This window comes from Mobula hypostoma, chromosome 5 (genome assembly GCF_963921235.1).
Source record: "Mobula hypostoma chromosome 5, sMobHyp1.1, whole genome shotgun sequence".
Taxonomy (NCBI): domain Eukaryota; kingdom Metazoa; phylum Chordata; class Chondrichthyes; order Myliobatiformes; family Myliobatidae; genus Mobula; species Mobula hypostoma.
The window spans coordinates 140,252,506-140,276,332 of NC_086101.1; the positions used below are offsets into that span (position 1 = coordinate 140,252,506).

Here is a 23,827-nt window from a genome sequence, read left to right on the forward strand (position 1 = left end):
GATAGTTCCACTGTCTCGACCTCGGAAGTCTGGGTCCAGTGGTGTGAGTAGCCGTCACAAACGGGGGATCTCCCTTAGTTGCAGTGGATAACCTTGACTTATTGTGTGCCATTTCTCTCTCCGCAAATCGCCGCAGAGCCACCTTCTTGGCTGTTGATTCTCACTTCGATCTCGTCTGCCCAGTCCGCTGGTGCTGACTTCACGTGCTAAGACAGGCAGTTCCCTATTTCACCATGTATGAGCTACCCTCAGCTGGTTAGCCCGCCGGTCGAGGTGGTGTACCAGGTTGTGTCTGCTCTCGCATGCAAACAGCTACTTGGAGCCACAGGTGAGAGCTGAGTGTCCGGTGGGGACCAAAGGTGAGTGAGCTGCCCCAGAATGGACATAACAAGTACTTTCACCAGAGGTGCTACCCCTCCCTGGGCACCCCATACACAGCAGTGTCCAAATGAATTCATTCATTGAATCATGTCATCTATTCCTGTGACCCGTCCTGGTGCTTCTGACTCCTCCCACTGTTTCATTGCACCCTGTTTATATGATTGAATGGTGGATTCTGCTAGAAGGGATCAGAGGCCTTGTTGCTGGGTCTGTAACTTAAATTCTGTTTAAATAGTAAAGGAGTTTGTTTCTACTCCTCAGGTTCACGTTGAGAAGCAGAAAGGTGAAATTCTGGGTTTGGTGATCGTTGAATCAGGCTGGGGCTCCATACTTCCAACAGTGATCATCGCAAACATCATGCATGCAGGGCCTGCAGAGAAGTCTGGAAAGCTGAACATTGGAGACCAGATTATGTCCATCAATGGCACCAGCCTGGTGGGACTTCCATTATCCACCTGTCAGAGCATCATAAAGGTACTCCATCAGAACACGCAGTTGATGTATTTAAGGAGAATGAGTGTAGTCGGCACTTGATATGTTTGTTCCTTCACTATGGCCAAGGTAGATGCTCTATATGTCTCACGGTGTCACTTAGGAGGTACCTCTAGAGCACAGACTCTTGGTTTATGGTAAGGCTCACTGGCATAATAAAAAGTTGGGAACCTCTGTTCTCGAGGCTTTACTATCTGCACCACTGTGTTTCCTTGTGGTCAACAAATTATGCAGTCTTTACACTCATAGCCTCTGTGCCTGCTGTCCTACAGAAGGTCCCCAATCAATGTCTTTCTCCTTATTTTCAAGTCAATCTCTCCCACTCCCAGTCATCAACCCCCCCCCCGCGCCCCATGCGGATACCCCCACCCCCCGACGATATCCCCAATGTTTCAGTAACTTCAAAATGTTCCACAGGGTCTCTGTCCTCCTCCATCATCACTGGGTCAAAGACGATGAGGAGTCAGAAGCAGAAAGGTTAAGGGAGGGCTTTCCATAGCTGAGGTCCCACGTAACCGATTGGCTCGGCGCCACCTATGCAAAAGCAATTGGAAATGGATACTAATTGCTGGCATACCCACCCAGGAAAACGGAACCAAAAAGACTTGGCTCATCATGCCGAGACCCTAGATTACTAGAGCAGTATCTGAACCACTTTGCCACAGTTCACTGTTTTAAAAGCCAGGAGCTAACATTTAAAAATTAATAAGGTCAATTTTTGCAAAAAAATTAAATGGTAGCATTGTCCACATAAGACTAATGTTTGCTTCACTCATTATTTTCACGTCCTCCCTTGATACAGTTCCTAGACCACTCTGTCTCCTAACCTTTGGAAGCCCTCTAACATGCTTTGTGGTCACACCTCTGACCTATCGAGTTCCTGCAGTGTTGGGTTCCTTGTCCACGTGAAATGTCCCAGATAGTTGGGAGTAACTGGAGAAACTTGAACTTTTCAAGTGGTGGCTCATAACAGGAAGACACTGAAGAATGGTTGTGAATGTAGTCAAAAGAAGGGAAAACATGGAAGCAAGTTGTTAATTCCGCAACAAATCCAGCTCTCAGCCTGCTTCCTGATAAGTAACTCATTTTGTATTATCTTTTGAATCCAGGGTTTAAAGAACCAGTCTCGAGTCAAACTGAACATTGTGCGGTGCCCTCCTGTCACCACGGTGTTGATTCGGAGGCCAGACCTGCGCTATCAACTGGGCTTCAGTGTACAGAACGGTATTGTAAGTGAAAGGATGACAGATCTTCACTCTCTTTCCATTCACTTCTCTCTTCCAACATCCCAAGCATTTAAAACCAAGAAGTTAGTTTGACTTTTTGCAGGAAACGCATTTCTTGATATGATGAATTGATAATTTGGTTCATTATTTGACCTGTACAGAGGTACAGTTTTAAAAAAAACTGTTTTGTATTCCATCCTAACAGATAATTTCATCGCATTGAGGTAGTACAATTGAAAATGCAACAGCTACAGAGAATGCAGTTTAGGTTCAAAGGTCCAATCTTCTAGCTAGACAGTCAGGTGCAAGACCTCCAATGTGTAAATAGATTTGAGGATCCAGTAAGTGGAACAGAAGACACGGATTGAAAGGGAGCACATTAATTATTTATTTATAACTGATCAGTGAAACACTGAACCGGGCATCTTGCTAAACAAGTGCTCATCTAAGCTATCCTAAGCTACACAATACTAAACATTCAGTAGCCTTTTAACTCAAAGAGTACTCCTTTAGATCCCCACCAAGTTATAAAACTACAAAGTTAAGCAAGCTGTGAATGAGTACTCATCCAAGTAAACACTAGAGGCCGGTTTATGGCTGCAATGCTCTTTCCCTGTGGTCCTTCAGTGCTGGTCACGACTTCAGCCTGAAGCATGTCCTGGAGATAAAGGAAGGAGCAAGTCTCTCACACTTGCTATTCTTGTACCCCTGAAAGGTCCGGAACTGGAATCCGGTGCCATGACACGCAATGAAACCGATGGGAAAGAGCTGCTGCATCTTTTAAACGGGCCAAGCAGCAACGGACACAGTGGAAGTAGGTTTTGACCGGCAAATAAGCCAATCCCTCACATGACAAGGCCATAACGATGTAGGCTATGAGGTCTAGACTGGGTGTTATTGTGCTGGGGGACTCACAGCTGCTGGATAGAAGCTGTGTTTGAGCCTGGTGCTATGCACTTTCAGGCTTCTGTATCTTCTTTGCCTGATGGGAGGGAGGGAGAAGAGAGAATGTCTGAGGTATGTGATGCACTGGATTATGTTGACTGCTTTATCAAGGCAGCAAAGAGTAGAGGGGAGGTGGGTTTCTCTTGATGTGAGCTGTCTTCACAACCCTGCAGTTTCTTGCAGTCATATACAGGCCAGTTGCCACACCAAGCCATTATGCATTCAGATAGAATTGTTATCTGTGGTGCATCGATAAAAATTGGTAAGGGTTGACCGGGACCTGAGGAGGTAGAGGTATTGGTGAGCTTTCTTTGCCATGACATCAGAGTGGTTGGGCCAGGAACATGAAGCTCACAGCCCTCTCAATTTTAACACCCTTAATGTAGACAGGGGGCACCCAAAAGGCAGCATGTATAATAGTGCAACCCTGGAGAATCAACCAAGATATTTTTGCCATATGCTGTGGCTACAGTTGTAATGAAGTAAGTGAGCATTCAGTTTACACATAGCATATTCCTGTAAACTACAGATTTTGCCTTGGTGCAGAGGAGATTATAAATAATGTGATATACAAGGAAGGTTACGTTAGTTCAAAACGTTTGATCAGGTTGCATCAGTTGTAGGAGGGTTGATAACCACAAGGCATAGGTCTTAAGTTATTGGCAATAGACCTGAAGATGACATGGGGAGAAAATCTGTAGCAAATTCTTATCAGCTGAAATGCACTCCTTGAAAGGGTTGTGAAGTGATTTTTATCACAAGCTTTCAAAAGAGAAATTCATTCTCTTCCAATAAAGAATGATCAAGGAGTAAGATAGTAGTATGGGCCCAATAGCTTTTTTCTTTGTTGTTTGTTCTGAGATAATGCAAGATGATCTGAAAGCAGAGCGTTCTCTTCTGGGTATTCCAGCATTCTCTTTTATTTGCGGTTTTCAGCAAATGCTCTGATCAGTATCTCTCAGTTTCATCATTTGTTTGCTCTCCTTCCACCTTCTATTTACATCAGTTTTCAACAGATCAGCTGTGATGAAGAAGTGTTCATGACCCTCTCTCAGCCATCACTACCTCTACCTCTGTCATTCAGTCTCTCTTGGTCTCCACTCCATCATAAACATTCCCATCGTTCTCTGCAACTCTCTGCCTTTCCTGCAATTTAAAACCTGTTTGATCTCTAACTTTTCCATGTTCATATGAAAGGCCAACCTGAAACATTAACTGTTTCACTCTCCACGGCTGCTGTTTGATCTGTTGTGTATTTTACAGTATTTTCTGTTTTTATTTCAGTAGTTTTTCTTATTTACACTTCACTTGTTTGTTTCAATGTTAATAGAAGATTAAATGTTGGTTAGGACCTTGGGGAGAACTCATGTACTGGTGGTACAAGAAATTATTAATTTCAACAGCGTATTAATTTTGTTTTTAAGGTGAGAGTATCAAGAGGTATAGAATTAAGTTTGATGAATGGAGTTAAACGGACTATGATCTAATTGAATGGTGGAGCAATCTCGAGAGGTTATGTGGCTTTTTCCTGTCTCCTTTGCCCCCAAATCAAGTAACTAATGCTTCCTTGTACAACTACTTTGTCACCTGACAAACCGTGAACACGACCAGCACTTGTACAAAGACATTCGAACCGCCGGAGATATTCAGGCTGCTTATTGTGTTCTTGTATAAAATCAGATGCTTCACTGACTGTAAATTACTTTGGGTTGCTTCAGGGCTACAGGCAATGATGTATGAAATCTAAGTTTATCTTTTATCTCATTTTTTTCTCATACTTGTTTGCCTTCTGTCTCTCAGTTGTGCTGTCGCTCTGTCTGTGTCTGTCTCTTTCTCTTGTTCTCGGGCTGTCTCTCTCTTCTCCCTCCACGCTCTCCTTTTCCTCCGCTTTCTCTCTCATTCCATGAACACAGATTCTGTAGATGCTGGGAGTCCAAAGCAACACACACGAAATGCTGGAGGAGCTCAGCCAGTCAGGCAGTGTCTATGGAAAAGAATAAACAGTTGACATTATGAGCCAGGACCCGGACTGAAATGCTGACTGTTTATTCATTTCCATAAATGCTACCTGACCTGCTAAGTTCCTCCAGCATTTTGAGTGTGCCCTTCTCATTCCATCTCTACTTTCACTCATGTTCAGTAACTTTACCTATCTTATATGTGTCTCTCTCAGTTTCCTGATGTTTTTCCTTCTCTTTCTATATTAACCCTTTTCTCACTTTTGTTCTCTCTCTCTACCTCCTTTGCCTTTGCTAATGCCCCATCTCAAACTCTCTTTCTCTCTTCCCTTTCTCACATTGTATCGACAGTCAACTCATCATTCTCCCTTTTTTTGAGCTGTTTCTGAGATAGTGCACACGTTGGTGCTGGCACACTGAGATGAAGAGAGAATTCTTCATCCAAAATAGCTGAGGATTCTTGGTGTTCCTTGTATTCTCAGTGCAGTGTTTTTGAATATATTTATTATTGGCATTGATAGACTTGGATTCTGTGAGTAATTATGGAGTTAACCCTCTTTCATTGGGATGATTGGAGTTGGGCAATGGCTGTACTTTTTGAGCAAAATGAAAGTTCATTTCATGCTTGAAAACTATCTGAGATGACTAACCAATGACCGGTTCATATTCCATTTCAGATCTGCAGCCTTATGCGCGGAGGGATTGCAGAGCGTGGAGGAGTGAGAGTTGGCCATCGCATTATAGAAATCAATGGGCAAAGTGTTGTCGCTACACCTCACGAGAAGATAGTCCACGTTTTGTCCAATGCAGTTGGTGAAGTAAGTGCTGTCATTCATCCTGTCTCTAAGTATGTCACTGAAGAATTAGAAAAGTTAATCCATTATTGAATGATTTGTGATGCTTGTCTGTCTGCCTCTCACTGGAAAATGTTCTTTTTTCCAGTAAAAAGAAACTGGTTCTGATTACTGAGAACCTTTGGCATTGAAACATGATATTCAGCCCAACTGGTACATGTTGGAATAAAAAGAGAAAATGCTGGAAATGTTCATCTGTCAGGCACCATCTGTGGATAGAGAATCATTTCATGTATCAGATCTTAGTCCCTTTTTTAGAACCAAGAGAGAAAACGAGTTAGATTTCAACTTTTCTGCAGAGAAGATGAGGGAGGGATGGGTTAGACAAAGGGTCTGTCTCTGAAAGAGTGAAACACAATGAATTAGGATAACATTTGGAAGGTAATTGTGCTTCCCAATGGCAGGGCTGTGGGTCAAACCCCACAGGCCAGGCAGGGTTAATAAAAAGCAAAAACCTGAGCCAAAGTGATGATGGGCAAAAATGGCCGGTAGTGATAGAGAAAGAAGGCAAGTCAGCTAAAGTTATGGCCAGTAGTGGTAGAGAAAGAAAGCAAGTTAGCTCCACTAGACTGCATCATGCCCAGATGAGATGCTTTTCCTCGAGGTTTTCATTAAGGTGAGAGAGGAGTGTATTGGGGAATCAGAGCAGTAACAACTCCTCAAGTTGACGTTGCTCCTGCAGATTGAGCAAGGCGATTACTCGATCTGTGTTTGGGCTCTCCATTGTAGAGGAGAATACGTTGTGAACCTGAATGCAGTGCATTGGATTGGGGGAGGAACACAGGTAAATCACTGATTCACTGTTGGGGTCTCTGGATGATGAAAAGAGAACAGGTGAATGGACTGATGTGCATCTCTTGTGTGTGCATGGAGATAGGTGGGATCAAAGATTATTGATTGATTGAGATACAGCACACAACAGGCCCTTCTAGCCCTTCGAGCCAAGTCGCCCAGCAACCCTATCCAAATCTCAGGAAAATTTACAATGACAAATTAACCAACCGTGGGAGGGAACTGGAGCGCCTGCAGGAAACCCACACGGTCATGGGGGGAATGTACAAACCAGCAGGATTTGAGTCTGGGTCACCTGTACTGTAAGGTGTTGTGCTAACCACAACGCTACTGGATGAGGGAGTGATCAGTTCACAATGCTGAAAAGGAAAGCGATTGCGTGCCTGGTGATGAAATTATGTTGGAGCTGGCAGAAATTCCAAGGGGTAATCCATCCTCAGCTCTCCCACCTTCTCCTCCAGGATGAGAGGATGTGAGAGATGAGATGTGGTCAAGTAGGAGTCCTGTCCTTAATGGGAAATATTTCAGAGGCAACATACAGACAGGGGGAAGGAATGCCAAGATAGCTATGAGCTGGCAATGAACATTTACCTACGCATTGTGATGGAGACAGAAGCCAAGAAGAATTGGTGGAGGACCTCTGAAAGTGAGAGCGGTATAATAAAAAAGGCAGCAAATGGGGTCAATCAGTTGAGATGAGATTTCAGCTCATGGGGCATTAGCACCATGCATGGAGAAAGTGGACTGCACCATTGGTTCACACCTGAACCACGGTGGGGCCAGTGTGCCAAGGAGGCAGAGAGAATGTTAAATTAATGTGGGGACAGAGGATCAAGATCAAAAAAGGTGTAGGGACAAACTGGAAAGGTATTTATCAGGGAAATAATAGATTGCTGGAAAAGAATAGAAACCCAAGAGTCTATCAGTAGGTAAGATTAAGGATTAAAATGTTCAATATCTGACTGCATTTAAATTTCAAAATAAAACTGATGAACTCAGGACTTCCATCAAAATAACACTGAGTGAACTGAATAGCCGTTCCAGCAGAACAACATAGATTGGGAGCTGGATTTTGAAGGCTACGTGATATTCGGGAAAGATGGGAAGTTGGAAAAGGCGGAGAGTGCTCTGCTAATTAATGATGGTCATTGTATAATCGAGAGGATGGCCCACGTTCAGGAAACAAGTCAGTACAAGTGGCTTGGGTGGAGATGAGAAGTAATAGAGGCCAGATTTCACTTGTGGGAGTGGTGTACAGTAACCCCATGGTGAGACAGAATGTAAAGGAGGAAATACTGGGAGCTTGTGAAAAAGATCTGCCTTTAATCATGGGGGATTTATTTTTGTGTATAAACAAATGGCAAAGGTAGCCTGGATAAAGGTTTCATCGTATTTTTAGCATTGTTTCTGGAGCCAATTGGAGAAAAGCCCACACCAGGTCCTGCCAACCCATATTAAGACAGAATTAATTACTGATCTCATTGTAAAGATATCCATAGGTAGCAGTAACAATAATTGAATTTTATGTTTGGTTTGCGGGAGGGAATTGGTCCAAGAGTAGTATTTTAAAAGAAAGCTGATCGTGAAAACAAAAGTATCTACAGTGAGCTGGCATAATAGGTTAAAGGATTGATTGGTGAATGCAGGAGCAGACATTTAATAGCTACTTTCAGACTGTACAGGATAGATCCATTCCAATGACAAAATTCCTTCAGGTAACAACCATTCTAGCTTTAAAAATATTAAAAGTAACATCAAACTTACAATGATAGGTTGGTACAAAGGCAGGCACATTGGACAGAATGTAAAAACCAAATGAGTAAATTCTTAAGATGGGAAGTGTTTTAATAGAAGACAATGCTAGCCAGAAGCATAAAAACAGTTTCTATAGATATTTAAAGAATGGGATAACAATGTGAGCACAGATTCTATAGAAAGTCTGTCTGGGGAATTACCAGAGGAAAGCGAGATGATTTAAATAGGTATATTGCCCCTCTAGAAACAGCTGTAAACAGAGAAGTTGGAGGGTGGAAGGAACTTGGAAAATTATAATCACCATGGACGTGCTCATGAGCAAATTGTTGGAGCTGCTGGCTGACAAATCACTAGGAAGTAGCCAATGAGGTTGTAGATACATTAGTTTTAACTTACAAAATTCCCAAGATTTGGGAAATGTTGGATGGTTAGATTTAGACTGGACAGTAGCAAATGTAACTTGATTCAAAAAGTGAAGGAGGCAAAAAGCAGGAAATTACAGGCCAAAGCAACGCACACAAATGCTGGACGAACTCAGCAAGTCAGCAGCATCTATGGAAAAGAGTAAACCGTTGACGTTTCAAGCTAAGACCCTTCTTCGGGACTGGGAAAAAAAGATGAGAAGTCCGAGAAAGAAGGTGGGGGGAGGGGAGGAAGAAGTACAAGGTGGTAGGTGATAGGTGAAATCAGGAGGGGGGAGGGGTGAAGTAAAGAGCTGGAAAGTTGATTGGTGAAAGAGATAAAGGGCTGAAGAAGGAGAGATCTGATAGGAGAGGACAGAGCACCATGGTAGAAAGGGAAGGGAGAGGAGCACCAGAGGGAGGTGATAGGCAAGTAAAGAGATGAAGTGAGAGGGAAACATAAATGTGGAATGGTGAAGGAGCGGAGGGGGGCAAATTACATTTCATGCACATCTGCCCTCACCCCATCCTCCCGCTGCCACACCAGGGATAGGGTTCCTTTTGTCCTCACCTACTACCCTACTAGCCTCTGCATCCAGCACATAATTCTCTGTAACTTCTACCATCTCCAAAGGGATCCCACCACCAAGCACATCTCCCCCACATTCCCCCCCCCAACTTGCTGCGTTCCACAGGGATCGCTCCCTACGTGACTCCCTTGCCCACTCGTCTCTCCCCACTGATCTCCCTCCCGGTACTTATCCTTGCAAGTGGAACAAGTGCTACGCCTGCCCCTACACCTCCTCCCTCACTACCATTCAGGGCTCCAAACAGTCCTTCCAGGTGAGGTGACATATCACCTGCAAGTCTGTTGGGGTCATCTACTCTATCCGGTGCTCCCATTGTGGCTTCCTGTATAATCAGTGAGACCTGATGTAGATTTGGAGACTGCTTCGCCGAGCACCTTCGCTCTGTCTGTGAGGAAAAGTGGGACCACCTGTCCGCCACCCATTTCAGTTTTACTTCCCATTCCCATTTCGACAAGTCAGTCCATGGCCTCCTCCACTGCCGCGATGAGGCCACACTCAGGCTGGCGGAGCAACACCTTATATTCTGTCTGGGTAGCCTCCTACCTGGTGGCATAAACGTCGATTTCTCAAAGTTATGGTGATTGCCCCTCCCCTCTCCTTCACCATTCCCCATTCCTATTTCCCTCTCTCACCTTGTCTCCTTACCTGCCCAACACCTCCCTCTGCTGCTCCTCCCTCTTCCCTTTCTTCCATGGCCTTCTGTCCTCTCCTATCAGATCACCCATTCTCCAACCCTTTATCTTTTACCTATCAGCTTCCCAGCTCTTTACTTCACCCCTTCCCCCTCTCCCAGTTTCACCTGTCACCTACCACCTTGTACTTCTTCCTCCCATCCCACCCCCACCTTCTTACTCTGACTTCTCATCTTTATTCCCCAGTCCTGACAAAGGGTCTTGACCCGAAAAGTCAACTGTACTCCTTCCCATAGAAGCTGCCTGGCCTGCTGAGTTCCTCCAGCGTTTTGTGTGTGACCCTACAGCATACCACTTGCTACATCTTGCCAACCCCTTTATGCCTACTGTTTCTCATTGGCCTGGAAATCCTCTGTCCACATCAGTATGTTACATCCGACATCATGAATGATAATCTTTAGAGACGGATCTTGTCAAGTGCCTTCTGGATATTCCTCCAGCATTTTGTGTGTGTTGCGTGGATTTCCAGCATCTGCAGATTTTCTCTTGTTTGCAATAGGATCAGTCCATGGTCATAAACTTTTTATTTGTATTAATGATTTGGATCAAGTACCAAAGGTAGGTTTGCTAGATCTGTTCATGATGCAGAGGCAGGTAGATAAGTTGTGATGAACCCTCCCTCATGTCACCCTGAGTACAGCTGTGATATTGTTCCTGATAGTGCAACTCCCCCACCACTCCCTCACCCTCACCCTCACCCTCACCCTCACCCTCACCCTCACCCTCACCCTCCCCCACCACTCCACCCTCACCCTCACCCTTCACCCTCCCACTCCCCCCTCACCCTCACCCTCCCCTCCCCCTTCCCCCTCCCCCTCCCCTCACCCTCACCCTCACCCTCCCCCACCACTCCACCCTCACCCTCACCCTCCCCCTCCCCTACCCTCCTCCTCCCCTCCCCCTACCCTACCCTCCTCCTCCCCTCCCCCTCACCCTCCCCCACCACTCCTTCACCCTCACCCTCCCCCACCACTCCTTCACCCTCACCCTCTCCCCACCACTCCTTCACCCTCACCCTCACCCTCCCCTCCCCCTCACCCTCACCCTCCCCTCCCCCACCACTCCACCCTCCCCCTCCCCTCCCCCACCACTCCACCCTCCCCTACCCTCCCCCACCACTCCACCCTCACCCTCACCCTCACCCTCACCCTCCCCCTCCCCACCACTCCTTCACCCTCACCCTCCCCCACCACTCCTTCACCCTCACCCTCACACTCACCCTCCCCCACCACTCCTTCACCCTCACCCTCACCCTCACCCTCACACTCACCCTCCCCCTCCCCCTCCCCACCACTCCTTCACCCTCACCCTCACCCCCTCCCCCTCCCCCTCCCCTTCACCCTCACCCTCACCCTCCCCCCACCACTCCTTCACCCTCACCCTCCCACTCCCCCTCCCCACCACTCCCTCACCCTCCCCCTCACCCTCCCCCTCCCCCTCACCCTCCCCCTCCCCCTCACCCTCCCCTCCCTCTCCCCACCACTCCTTCACCCTCCCCTCTTCCCTCACCCTCACCCTCCCCTCCCCCTCACCCTCCCCTCCCCCTCACCCTCACCCTCCCCTCCTCCCCCTCCCCCCCTTCCCCCTCACCCTCCCCTCCTCCCCCTCCCCCCTCACCCTCACACCCTCACCCTCCCCCTCACCCTCACACTCCCCTCCCCTCACCCTCACCCTCCCCTCTCCCCACCCCCTCCCCCTCCCACTCCCCCACCACTCCTTCACCCTCACCCTCCCCCTCACCCTCACACTCCCCTCCCCTCCCCCTCCCCACCACCCCTTCACCCTCACCCTCCCCCTCCCCAACCACTCCTTCACCCTCCCCCTCCCCCTCCCCCACCACCCCTTCACCCTCACCCTCGCCCTCACCCTCTCCCTCCCCCACCACTCCTTCACCCTCACCCACCCTCCCCTCCCCCTCACCCTCACCCACCACTCCTTCACCCTCACCCTCACCCCCTCCCCTCACCCTCCCCCTCCCCTCCCCCTCACCCTCCTCCTCCCACTCCCCCACCACTCCTTCACCCTCACCCTCACCCCCCTCCCCTCACCCTCCCTCCCCCTCCTCTCCCCCTCACCCTCCCCCTCCCCCACCACTCCTTCACCCTCACCCTCCCCTCCCCCCTCACCCTCCCCTTCACCCTCACCCTCCCCCTCACCCTCACCCCTCCCCACCACTCCTTCACCCTCACCCTCCCCCACCACTCCTTCACCCTCACCCTCATCCTCCCCCTCCCCCTCCCCACCACTCCTTCACCCTCATCCTCCCCCCTCCCCCTCCCCCACCACTCCTTCACCCTCGCCCTCACCCTCACCCACCCTCTCCCTCCCCCACCACTCCTTCACCCTCACCCACCCTCCCCCTCGCCCCTCACCCTCACCCACCACTCCTTCACCCTCACCCTCACCCCCTCCCCTCACCCTCACCCTCCCCTCCCCCTCACCCTCACGCACCCCTCACCCTCCCCTCCACCCTCACCCTCCCCTCCCCCACCACTCCTTCACCCTCACCCTCCCCCTCCCCCTCACCCTCCCCACCACTCCTTCACCCTCACACTCACCCCCCTCCCCCTCCCCCACCACTCCTTCACCCTCACCCTCACCCTCCCCCTTCACCCTCACCCTCCCCCACCACTCCTTCACTCTCACCCTCCCCTCCCCCTCCCCACCACTCCCTCACCCTCACCCTCCCCTCCCCCTCCCCTCTCCCCCTCACCCCCCCCCTCTCCCCCACGACTCCTTCACCCTCCCCCTCACCCTCACCCTCCCCTCTTCCCTCACGCTCACCCACCCCTCCCCCCTCCCCCTCCCCCCTCACCCTCACACCCTCCCCCTCCCCCACCACTCCACCCTCACCCTCACCCTCCCCCTCCCCCTCCCACTCCCCCACCACTCCTTCACCCTCACCCTCCCCCTCACCCTCCCTTCCCCTCCCCCTCCCCCACCACCCCTTCACCCTCACCCTCCCCCTCCCCACCACTCCTTCACCCTCACCCTCACCCTCCCCCACCACCCCTTCACCCTCACCCTCACCCTCGCCCTCACCCTCTCCCTCCCCCACCACTCCTTCACCCTCACCCTCCCCCTCACCCTCCCCTCCCCACCCTCTCTCCCTCCCCCACCACTCCTTCACCCTCACCCTCCCTCCCCCTCCCCCTCCCCTCCCCCTCACCCTCCTCCTCCCCCTCCCCCACCACTCCTTCACCCTCACCCTCCCCTCACCCTCACCCTCCCATCCCCCCTCACCCTGACCCTCGCCCCGTCCTCCCCTCCCCCTCCCCCTTCACCCTCACCTTCACCCTCACCTTCACCCTCACCTTCACCCTCGCCCTCCCCCTCGCCCTCCCCTTCACCCTCCCCCTCCCCCTCCCCCTTCACCCACACCCTCACCCTCTCCCCCTCCCCCTCCCCACCACTCCTTCACCCTCACCCTCACCTTGACCCTCACCCTCCCCCTCCCCCACCACCCCTTCACCCTCACCGTTGCCCTCCCCCTCCCCCACCACTCCTTCACCCTCGCCCTCACCCTCCCCTCCCCCTCTCCCTCCCCACCACTCCTTCACCCTCGCCCTCACCCTCCCCCTCCCCCTCTCCCTCCCCACCACTCCTTCACCCTCACCCTCACCCTCCCCCCTCCCCTCACCCTCCCCCTCCCCCACCACTCCTTCACCCTCACCCTCATCCTCCCCTCCCCTCACCCCTCCCCCCTCACCCTCCCCTCACCCTCCCTCCCCCTCACCCTCCCTCCCCCTCACCCTCTCCCTCCCCCCTCACCCTCTCCCTACCCCCTCACCCTCGCCCTCCCCTTCACCCTCCCCTCCTCCCTCCCCCTCCTCCCCCTTGCCCTCCCCCTGCACCCTCACCCTCCCCCTTCACCCTCACCCTCCCCCCTCGCCCTCCCCCTCTCCCTCCCCCACCACTCCTTCACCCTCACCCTCCCCCTCACCCTCCCCTCACCTCCCACTCCCCTCACCTCCCACTCCCCCTCCCCACCACTCCTTCACCCTCACCCACCCTCCCTCCTCACCCTCACCCACCACTCCTTCACCCTCACCCTCACCCCCCTCCCCTCACCCTCCCTCCCCCTCCCCCTCCCCTCCCCTCACCCTCCCCCTCCCCCTCCTCCTCCCCTCCCCCACCACTCCTTCACCCTCACCCTCCCCTCCCCCTCACCCTCACCCTCGCCCCTGTCACCCTCATCCTCACCTTCACCCTCCCCCTCCCCGCCCTCCCCTTCACCCTCCCCTCCCCCTTCACCCACACCCTCACCCTCTCCCCCTCCCCCTCCCCTCCCCCCCTCACCCTCCCCCTCCCCCCTCCCACTCCCCCACCACTCCTTCACCCTCACCCTCACCTTGACCCTCCCCCTCCCCCACCACCCCTTCACCCTCACCCTTGCCCTCCCCCTCCCCACCACTCCTTCACCTTCACCCTCGCCCTCACCCTCCCCCTCCCCCTCTCCCTCCCCCACCACTCCTTCACCCTCACCCCCTCCCCCTCCCCCTCCCCTTCACCCTCACCCTCACCCTCCCCCCACCACTCCTTCACCCTCACCCTCCCACTCCCCCTCCCCACCACTCCCTCACCCTCCCCCTCACCCTCCCCCTCCCCCTCACCCTCCCCTCCCTCTCCCCACCACTCCTTCACCCTCCCCCTCACCCTCCCCTCTTCCCTCCCCCTCACCCCCTCCCCCTCACCCTCACCCTCCCCTCCTCCCCCTCCCCCCCTTCCCCCTCACCCTCCCCTCCCCCCTCACCCTCACACCCTCACCCTCCCCCTCACCCTCACCCTCCCCTCTCCCCACCCCCTCCCCCTCCCACTCCCCCACCACTCCTTCACCCTCACCCTCCCCCTCACCCTCACACTCCCCTCCCCCTCCCCACCACCCCTTCACCCTCACCCTCCCCCTCCCCAACCACTCCTTCACCCTCCCCCTCCCCCTCCCCCACCACCCCTTCACCCTCACCCTCGCCCTCACCCTCTCCCTCCCCCACCACTCCTTCACCCTCACCCACCCTCCCCTCCCCCTCACCCTCACCCACCACTCCTTCACCCTCACCCTCACCCCCTCCCCTCACCCTCCCCCTCCCCTCCCCCTCCCCCTCCTCCTCCCACTCCCCCACCACTCCTTCACCCTCACCCTCACCCCCCTCCCCTCACCCTCCCTCCCCCTCCTCTCCCCCTCACCCTCCCCCTCCCCCTCCTCCTCCCCCTCCCCCACCACTCCTTCACCCTCACCCTCCCCTCCCCCCTCACCCTCCCCTTCACCCTCACCCTCCCCCTCAGCCTCCCACTCCCCCTCCCCACCACTCCTTCACCCTCACCCTCCCCCACCACTCCTTCACCCTCACCCTCATCCTCCCCCTCCCCCTCCCCACCACTCCTTCACCCTCATCCTCCCCCCTCCCCCTCCCCCACCACTCCTTCACCCTCATCCTCCCCCCTCCCCCTCCCCCACCACTCCTTCACCCTCGCCCTCACCCTCACCCACCCTCTCCCTCCCCCACCACTCCTTCACCCTCACCCACCCTCCCCCTCCCCCCTCACCCTCACCCACCACTCCTTCACCCTCACCCTCACCCCCTCCCCTCACCCTCACCCTCCCCTCCCCCTCACCCTCACGCACCCCTCACCCTCCCCTCCACCCTCACCCTCCCCTCCCCCACCACTCCTTCACCCTCACCCTCCCCCTCCCCCTCACCCTCCCCACCACTCCTTCACCCTCACACTCATCCTCACCCTCCCCCTCCCCCACCACTCCTTCACCCTCACCCTCAGCCCCTCCCCCTCACCCTCCCCCTCCCCCTCCCCTCCCTCTCCCCCACCACTCCTTCACCCTCCCCCTCACCCTCACCCTCCCCTCTTCCCTCACGCTCACCCTCCCCTCCCCCCTCACCCTCACCCTCCCCTCTTCCCTCACGCTCACCCTCCCCTCCCCCCTCCCCCTCCCCCCTCACCCTCACACCCTCCCCCTCCCCCTCACCCTCACACTCCCCTCACCCTCACCCTCCCCCTCCCCCTCCCACTCCCCCACCACTCCTTCACCCTCACCCTCCCCCTCACCCTCCCTTCCCCTCCCCCTCCCCACCACCCCTTCACCCTCACCCTCACCCTCACTCTCCCCCTCCCCACCACTCCTTCACCCTCACCCTCACCCTCCCCCACCACCCCTTCACCCTCACCCTCACCCTCGCCCTCACCCTCTCCCTCCCCACCACTCCTTCACCCTCACCCTCCCCCTCACCCTCCCCTCACCTCCCACTCTCCCTCCCCCACCACTCCTTCACCCTCACCCACCCTCCCCCTCACCCTCACCCACCACTCCTTCACCCTCACCCTCACCCCCCTCCCCTCACCCTCCCTCCCCCTCCCCCTCCCCTCCCCCTCCCCTCCCCCTCCCCTCCCCCTCCCCCTCCTCCTCCCCCTCCCCCACCACTCCTTCACCCTCACCCTCCCCTCCCCCTCACCCTCACCCTCCCATCCCCCCTCACCCTGACCCTCGCCCCGTCCTCCCCTCCCCCTCCCCCTTCACCCTCACCTTCACCCTCGCCCTCCCCCTCGCCCTCCCCTTCCCCCTCCCCCTCCCCACCACTCCTTCACCCTCACCCTGACCTTGACCCTCACCCTCCCCCTCCCCCACCACCCCTTCACCCTCACCCTTGCCCTCCCCCTCCCCCACCACTCCTTCACCCTCGCCCTCACCCTCCCCTCCCCCTCTCCCTCCCCACCACTCCTTCACCCTCGCCCTCCCCCTCCCCATCCCCCTCTCCCTCCCCACCACTCCTTCACCCTCACCCTCCCCCTCACCCTCCCCCCTCCCCTCACCCTCCCCCTCCCCCACCACTCCTTCACCCTCCCCCTCCCCCACCACTCCTTCACCCTCACCCTCATCCTCCCCTCCCCCTCACCCCTCCCCCCTCACCCTCCCCTCCCTCTCACCCTCCCCTCACCCTCCCTCCCCCTCACCCTCCCTCCCCCTCCCCCTCTCCCTCCCCCCTCACCCTCTCCCTACCCCCTCACCCTCGCCCTCCCCTTCACCCTCCCCCTCCCCCTTCACCCTCCCCTCCTCCCTCCCCCTCCTCCCCCTTGCCCTCCCCCTGCACCCTCACCCTCCCCCTTCACCCTCACCCTCCCCCCTCGCCCTCCCCCTCTCCCTCCCCCACCACTCCTTCACCCTCACCCTCCCCCTCACCCTCCCCTCACCTCCCACTCCCCTCACCTCCCACTCCCCCTCCCCACCACTCCTTCACCCTCACCCACCCTCCCTCCTCACCCACCCTCCCTCCTCACCCTCACCCACCACTCCTTCACCCTCACCCTCACCCCCCTCCCCTCACCCTCCCTCCCCCTCCCCCTCCCCTCCCCTCACCCTCCCCCTCCCCCTCCTCCTCCCCCTCCCCCACCACTCCTTCACCCTCACCCTCCCCTCCCCCTCACCCTCACCCTCGCCCCTGTCACCCTCATCCTCACCTTCACCCTCCCCCTCCCCGCCCTCCCCTTCACCCACACCCTCACCCTCTCCCCCTCCCCCTCCCCTCCCCCCTCACCCTCCCCCTCCCCCCTCCCACTCCCCCACCACTCCTTCACCCTCACCCTCACCTTGACCCTCCCCCTCCCCCACCACCCCTTCACCCTCACCCTCACCCTCCCCCACCACCCCTTCACCCTCACCCTCACCCTCGCCCTCACCCTCTCCCTCCCCACCACTCCTTCACCCTCACCCTCCCCCTCACCCTCCCCTCACCTCCCACTCTCCCTCCCCCACCACTCCTTCACCCTCACCCACCCTCCCCCTCACCCTCACCCACCACTCCTTCACCCTCACCCTCACCCCCCTCCCCTCACCCTCCCTCCCCCTCCCCCTCCCCTCCCCCTCCCCTCCCCCTCCCCCTCCTCCTCCCCCTCCCCCACCACTCCTTCACCCTCACCCTCCCCTCCCCCTCACCCTCACCCTCCCATCCCCCCTCACCCTGACCCTCGCCCCGTCCTCCCCTCCCCCTCCCCCTTCACCCTCACCTTCACCCTCGCCCTCCCCCTCGCCCTCCCCTTCCCCCTCCCCCTCCCCACCACTCCTTCACCCTCACCCTGACCTTGACCCTCACCCTCCCCCTCCCCCACCACCCCTTCACCCTCACCCTTGCCCTCCCCCTCCCCCACCACTCCTTCACCCTCGCCCTCACCCTCCCCTCCCCCTCTCCCTCCCCACCACTCCTTCACCCTCGCCCTCCCCCTCCCCATCCCCCTCTCCCTCCCCACCACTCCTTCACCCTCACCCTCCCCCTCACCCTCCCCCCTCCCCTCACCCTCCCCCTCCCCCACCACTCCTTCACCCTCCCCCTCCCCCACCACTCCTTCACCCTCACCCTCATCCTCCCCTCCCCCTCACCCCTCCCCCCTCACCCTCCCCTCCCTCTCACCCTCCCCTCACCCTCCCTCCCCCTCACCCTCCCTCCCCCTCACCCTCTCCCTCCCCCTCACCCTCTCCCTCCCCCCTCACCCTCTCCCTACCCCCTCACCCTCGCCCTCCCCTTCACCCTCCCCCTCCCCCTTCACCCTCCCCTCCTCCCTCCCCCTCCTCCCCCTTGCCCTCCCCCTGCACCCTCACCCTCCCCCTTCACCCTCACCCTCCCCCCTCGCCCTCCCCCTCTCCCTCCCCCACCACTCCTTCACCCTCACCCTCCCCCTCACCCTCCCCTCACCTCCCACTCCCCTCACCTCCCACTCCCCCTCCCCACCACTCCTTCACCCTCACCCACCCTCCCTCCTCACCCACCCTCCCTCCTCACCCTCACCCACCACTCCTTCACCCTCACCCTCACCCCCCTCCCCTCACCCTCCCTCCCCCTCCCCCTCCCCTCCCCTCACCCTCCCCCTCCCCCTCCTCCTCCCCCTCCCCCACCACTCCTTCACCCTCACCCTCCCCTCCCCCTCACCCTCACCCTCGCCCCTGTCACCCTCATCCTCACCTTCACCCTCCCCCTCCCCGCCCTCCCCTTCACCCTCCCCTCCCCTTCACCCACACCCTCACCCTCTCCCCCTCCCCCTCCCCTCCCCCCTCACCCTCCCCCTCCCCCCTCCCACTCCCCCACCACTCCTTCACCCTCACCCTCACCTTGACCCTCCCCCTCCCCCACCTCCCCTTCACCCTCACCCTTGCCCTCCCCCTCCCCACCACTCCTTCACCTTCACCCTCGCCCTCACCCTCCCCCTCCCCCTCTCCCTCCCCCACCACTCCTTCACCCTCGCCCTCACCCTCCCCCTCCCCCTCTCCCTCCCCCACCACTCCTTCACCCTCACCCTCCCCCCTCACCCTCCCCCCTCCCCTCACCCTCCCCCTCCCCTCCCCCTCCCCCTCCCCCACCACTCCTTCACCCTCACCCTCACCCCTCCCCCCTCACCCTCCCCTCCCTCTCACCCTCCCCTCCCCTCACCCTCCCTGCCCCCTCACCCTCACCCTCGCCCTCCCCTTCACCCTCACTCTCCCCCTCCCCCTCACCCTCCCCCTCCCCTTCACCCTCCCCTCCTCCCTCCCCCCTCCCCCTCACCCTCCACCCTCACCCTCCCCCCTCACCCTCCCCCTCCCCCTTCCCCTTCCCCTCGCCCTCACCCTCCCCTCGCCCTTCCCCTCCCCTTCCCCTCGCCCTCACCCTCACCCTCCCCTCCCCCTCGTCCTCACCCTCCCCCTCCCCTGCCCCCCGCCCTCCCCTCCCCCTCGCCCTTGCCCTCGCCCTCCCCCTCCCCCTCCCCCTCCCCCTCCCCTCACCCTCACCCTCCCCTCCCCCCTCACTCTCGCCCTCACTCTCCCCTCCCCCCTCACCCATTCATGTACTGATCCATGCTCGATTATCCTTACCAATAATACTCATAGCGTTAAAATACAGACACTACAAGCTGCATCTTACTTTGCTCCTGCCTGTTCTTACTAGTCATAACATCTCAGTCCTCCACTTTCTGACCTGGTGCACTGGTTCCCATTCCCCTGCCAAATTAGTTTAACCCTTTCCTCCCCACCCTCATCAGTAAACCTCTTGGTCAGATTATCAGTTCCCTCCCAGTGAAGGTGCAAGCTGTGTGTCTTGTACAAGTCACCCCTGCCCCAGGAGAGGTTCCAAAGATCCAAGAACCAGGAAACCCTGCCTCCTGAACTAGTTCCTCACCCACTGATTCATCTGTTCTGTCTATCTATTTCTGCCCTGACCAGTACATGGCACTGGGAGTAATTCAGAGATTACTACCTTGGAGTTTCTGCTTTTCTGCCCCTTTCCTAACTCCCTCTGCTCTCTACACAGCACTGCTTCCCTCTTTCGTGATGCTAATCTACACCGTGACTCACCCTCTCCCTTGGGAATGTTCTGCAGACGCTCTTGGTCATCCTTGACCCTGCCACCCAGGAGGCAACAGGCCATCCTAGTGTCTCTTTTGTGGCCACAGAACCTCCTGTCTGTCCCCCTACCTACTGCTGTGCTTGACTTTACCCTTCCCTGCTGAGCCTCAGTGCTGGCCGCAGTGTTACTGACCTGGCTGCTGCCGCTGTGTGCTGGTAGGTCATCTACTGCCCCCCCCCCCCCCAATGCAACGGTGTCCAAAGGGATATATGTGTTGCTGAGGGGATTGCATTATGAGTGGGTCAAATCAATGTCTAGCGATCTGGCAAATAATGTGGAAAAGTGAAATAGCCAATTTTGGCAGGGAAAAAAAAAGCATTCCATCTAAATGGTGAGAGATTGCAAACACTCAATCAGTGTTACCAGCCTCCAGAAAAGGGAAATTGTCACTTGGGTGACCATGACATACTCTCCCTACACAGGAAGGAAGGCAGAGGTTCCAGACTGACAAGACTTCAGTTCCCTGTGGGCTTGTAAATCAGTGCAAAGCTTTCTCACCACTGAGTTTGAGTCTCTAGAAACCTGAGCCTTAAAAGCCCGAGCTGTGTTGGGAGTGCTGTGCTGTTGGAGTTACCATCATTCCTGTCAGATGACGTACTGGAACCTTGTCCCTCTCACTTGGCGGTTTTGGCATCCGCTTGTATGCGCTCTGATCTGGTTCCTTTTCCAAGTTGTTTTTGTCACCAGTGGATTCAACCTGAATAGTGTGACATTATGGAGTATATTTCAGACTAGTTTGGCACAGGTCCCTGGCGTTTTCTTAGCAAATGTTATGATCAGTTACACTAGTGTGTCCTTCAAATTACCTTGGTGTGAAGAATAAGCCCCAGAAGACTGAAGTAGGTTTTTAACTTTTCTCCTGGGAAGAAATCAAATCTGTGTGTGTCAGTCAAACTGCAGATTTTGCAGTCCCTCTTTGTTAAATTCTTCCACAGTAATTGATCCAAATGCTAACCTTCTGCATGCTCACAGAGATTGAAACTGGTCCCTGATGTTCCTGTGATGTTTACCTCTGAAGTAAACATGCCAGGATACAGTGGTCATTGACACCAAGTGAGACAGCCTCCCATTGTTGTCTCCTCAGCAACTGGTTCCATTAACATAAAATCAAACTGAGTGTGGAGGAGTGACTGGTCCGCTGTTAGTATCCTGCTGCTTATTTTGTGTTGGTAACCAATGGTGGTGTTCTGCTCTGAGCAATCTTTTTTTTAAAATCAAAATCATAAATGTATCCTCATGTTTTTACCACTTTTTTCTTTTTTGGTCTTATTTTTATTGAAATGGCATACTTGCATTTTAAATCTGCAAATAAGTGCATGTTTGAATAGATATCTTCTAAGTCTGCACATACCAAGGAGACATGGAATTAAACAGCACTGGAGGAGGCAACTCAGTTGATCATACCTGTCCTGGCTCCAGAAAAGAACAGTGGGATCAGATCCTTTACCCAAAGGCCCACTGATTTTTCTTTTCCATGAACTTACTCAACTGCCCTTTAAAAGTTCTCTTTTAATCCTTTTCCACTGGCTAGACAGTCCAGATTACAACTGGTTTAGTAAAAATATTCTCATTATTTGCACTTTTACAAACATGTCTCTGGCTATCAGTCTTTCTGCCAGCAGAAATGGGTCGTCAAAATTGGCACAATGAAAGCCCTCACAACTTTGAGCTTTTCCGTCAAATCTTGCTTGAAGGTGAAAAAAAAAACACCTCTCTTATTTCAGAGAGTACTCCGATACATCTCCCATGCACCATCTCCAGGGCCTTTACCTTCTTCCTAAAGTGTGGTGCCCAGAAATCGCCACAGCAGGAGCCATAAAGATTTAACATTTGTACTGTGCATCTATTTATAAAGGTGTACTGCAAGCTCCAATTTTTAACAACCTTACCGCTTTGAAAGATTTGTCCAACTGATACCTACAGAATCAGTAAACACTTTGTCCCTTCGTGAATGAAGTTTACACCTCGCTGAACTGTAATATCTGCTTATGGCAGTGAACTGGTCTATTTTCAGCTGTTCCCAGACCTGTAAGCAAGGGCACACAGTGAGTGCTAGCAGTCCCGAGGCCTGAACTACATTCGGGGGCATGAATTTGAATCCTCCTTCACAACTGCAGAATTTAATTCGACCTTGAATGGGAAGTTTATATTGTTGATGTTGATCGAGAAATTCTGTAACAGGAATAGTGGCAAGAACACCCTTGCTTCTCTGATATTTGAGAAAACAAATATATCCTTGCCCACTCTAGGCTGCATATATCCCAAATCAGCAGCATTGTTCTTGGCCCTTACCTGCCTGACGAAATGCTTTATCAAGCTATTCTGTTCAAGGTCAATAGAGATGGGCAGAAAATGCTAGTGGCGCTCACCCCCTCTGAAAACAGAAATAATAATTATTGCTGTCTTCACTTTACATTGGCATGAGAAAATATGATGCAATTTTACTATTAAAATAAAAATCAGCTGCTTGTATTGACAATGTGTATATAGTAGCTTACGTTTTCTCTGGTCAGCATTTTGGGCCTGATGAATAGTCTTGGCCCGAAACGTCAACTGAGTACTCTTTTCCATAAATGTTGCCCAGCCTGCTGAGTTCCTCCAGCATTTTGTAAATGTTGCTTGGATTTCCAGCATCTGCAGATTTTCTCCTGTTTGTGATTGGACTACATTTTCTCCATACTGTTGGTATTCTCAATGGCCATGTTATGTTAGAGGATGAGTATGATTTTTAATAAAGAGTCGTTAATGAAGATGTGCTTAGCATGTCATAGAGAAGACAAAATAGGCCATTCAGCCCGGCCAGTCACTGCTAGTATTCATGTGATACTTGCAACTCTCTTCATCACCATTTCCATATCCCTTCTCCCATAGTTTATTCAGCTTCCTCATAATTCCGTCTCAGCTATTCCTCCCAAGCACTCCGTGAAGGAGCGAGTTTCACATTCCAAAGTCCAATTTATTATTATCTCATTCTTCTTATAGCCTCTGCCCATTTCCAATTAGTGAACTGCTTGGGTCATCACCTTGTCTGAGTATTTTCTCTGCAACTACCTTATTGAATCCTGGCTAGTCCAGTGGTGCAGCTAGTAGGGTCACTGCTTCTCAGTGCCGGAGATCTGGGTTTAAAACCAGCCCCAGGTGCTGTTTGTTTACGAGTTTGTGTGTTCGCCCTGTGAGTGTTCTGGTATCCAACCTCATCCCAAAGATGTGTGGTTCATGGGGAAACTTGGTGGCAGTAAGCTGGCACGAATGTGTCTAGGTGAACGGTGGAATTGGGGGCGGTTGATAATAATGGGAAAGAATTTTTAAAAATAAAAGGATTAATGTGGGATGAGTGGCTGATGGTCAGTGAGGACAGT

General features: G+C 54.5%; 1 protein-coding gene across 10 annotated transcripts in view; it reads left to right on the plus strand.

The window, feature by feature from the left end:
* The window catches only part of LOC134347038 (amyloid-beta A4 precursor protein-binding family A member 1-like), a 199,336-nt gene that overhangs the window by 168,565 nt on the left and 6,944 nt on the right, over positions 1 to 23,827 (plus strand). For all 10 annotated transcript variants that reach the window (XM_063049055.1, XM_063049057.1, XM_063049056.1 and 7 more), the window contains 3 exons: positions 643 to 855; positions 1,983 to 2,102; positions 5,680 to 5,820. In XM_063049055.1, coding sequence (XP_062905125.1) covers positions 643 to 855; positions 1,983 to 2,102; positions 5,680 to 5,820 — 474 coding nt within the window. The remainder of the gene's footprint in view (positions 1 to 642; positions 856 to 1,982; positions 2,103 to 5,679; positions 5,821 to 23,827) is intronic.